Source organism: Penaeus monodon, chromosome 30, assembly GCF_015228065.2.
Source record: "Penaeus monodon isolate SGIC_2016 chromosome 30, NSTDA_Pmon_1, whole genome shotgun sequence".
NCBI classification, from domain to species: domain Eukaryota; kingdom Metazoa; phylum Arthropoda; class Malacostraca; order Decapoda; family Penaeidae; genus Penaeus; species Penaeus monodon.
Window position 1 is genome coordinate 26,461,591 of NC_051415.1, and position 875 is coordinate 26,462,465.

At 46.2% G+C, this 875-nt stretch overlaps 1 protein-coding gene across 1 annotated transcript in view; it reads left to right on the forward strand.

Annotated features, from left to right (window-relative positions):
- LOC119592669 (endocuticle structural glycoprotein SgAbd-2-like) overlaps positions 1–875 on the forward strand; it is a 1,766-nt gene continuing 891 nt past the window's right edge. The window contains exons 1-2 of the mRNA XM_037941582.1: positions 1–311; positions 567–784. Of these exons, the coding sequence (XP_037797510.1) occupies positions 288–311; positions 567–784 (242 nt within the window). The 5' untranslated portion in view covers positions 1–287. The remainder of the gene's footprint in view (positions 312–566; positions 785–875) is intronic.

Genomic DNA, 875 nt, shown 5'->3' on the forward strand with positions numbered 1-875 from the left:
TAAATGGATAAACGATGATATTTGCTCTTCATAAACATTGGAATTAGTCTAAAGATAACGGGCTGACTAGCCACAAAGACTCGACCATCTGGCCGCAAAATCTTTAAGAGACAAAGGGCTTAGTTTCAAAAGGTGAGATTTAAGGGAAACTGAGCCTTAACCATTAATGTGTTGCGACGTTGCAGCTGTCATGTGGAACACAGAGAGCTGGCCATATAAAAGGTGCGTCCGTTGCTCCCTCGGCAGAACCAACGTGGTCTTCCAGCGTAGCAAACGGGACATACAGAATGGCACGCTTCACCCTTTGCACTGTTAGTGGACTTCGATGTTACGTTCTGTCAGCTATGAGTGGAATTTCTGATTTTATAATTCGCGAGGGTTTAGCACTAGATTCGATTTTTTTTATGCCAAAATGTGTCACAGATACTTACTAAAATATTTTAAATAACAACCTTCTCTGGCGATGACTAGAAAGAGCATCGAGAGGAAAAGATGGAGTCATTGCCTATGTTAGGACAGACAGGCTCCCATTCATATCATATTCATATCTCCACATCTCCCTCCAGATCTTTTTGGTGTCGGCTCTGATGGCGGGCAGAGTGGCAGCGGACACTGGGTATCCAGCTCCTCCCCCCGAATACGCCCCGCACATCCCCATCCTGAAGGACGACAGAACGCAGAACAGCTACGGAGAATATACTTTTGATTTCCAGTCTGGCAATGGGATCGCGCGACAGGAGGCCGGCAGCCAGAACGACGGACAAGTCTCCCAGGGCGGCTGGACGTGAGTGGATCGTCCTTGAAGTTTTGTTCTTGGAGGATTTCAGTGCGTATGTACAATAAAAGAGTGAATGGTGCGTATGTACAATAAAAGA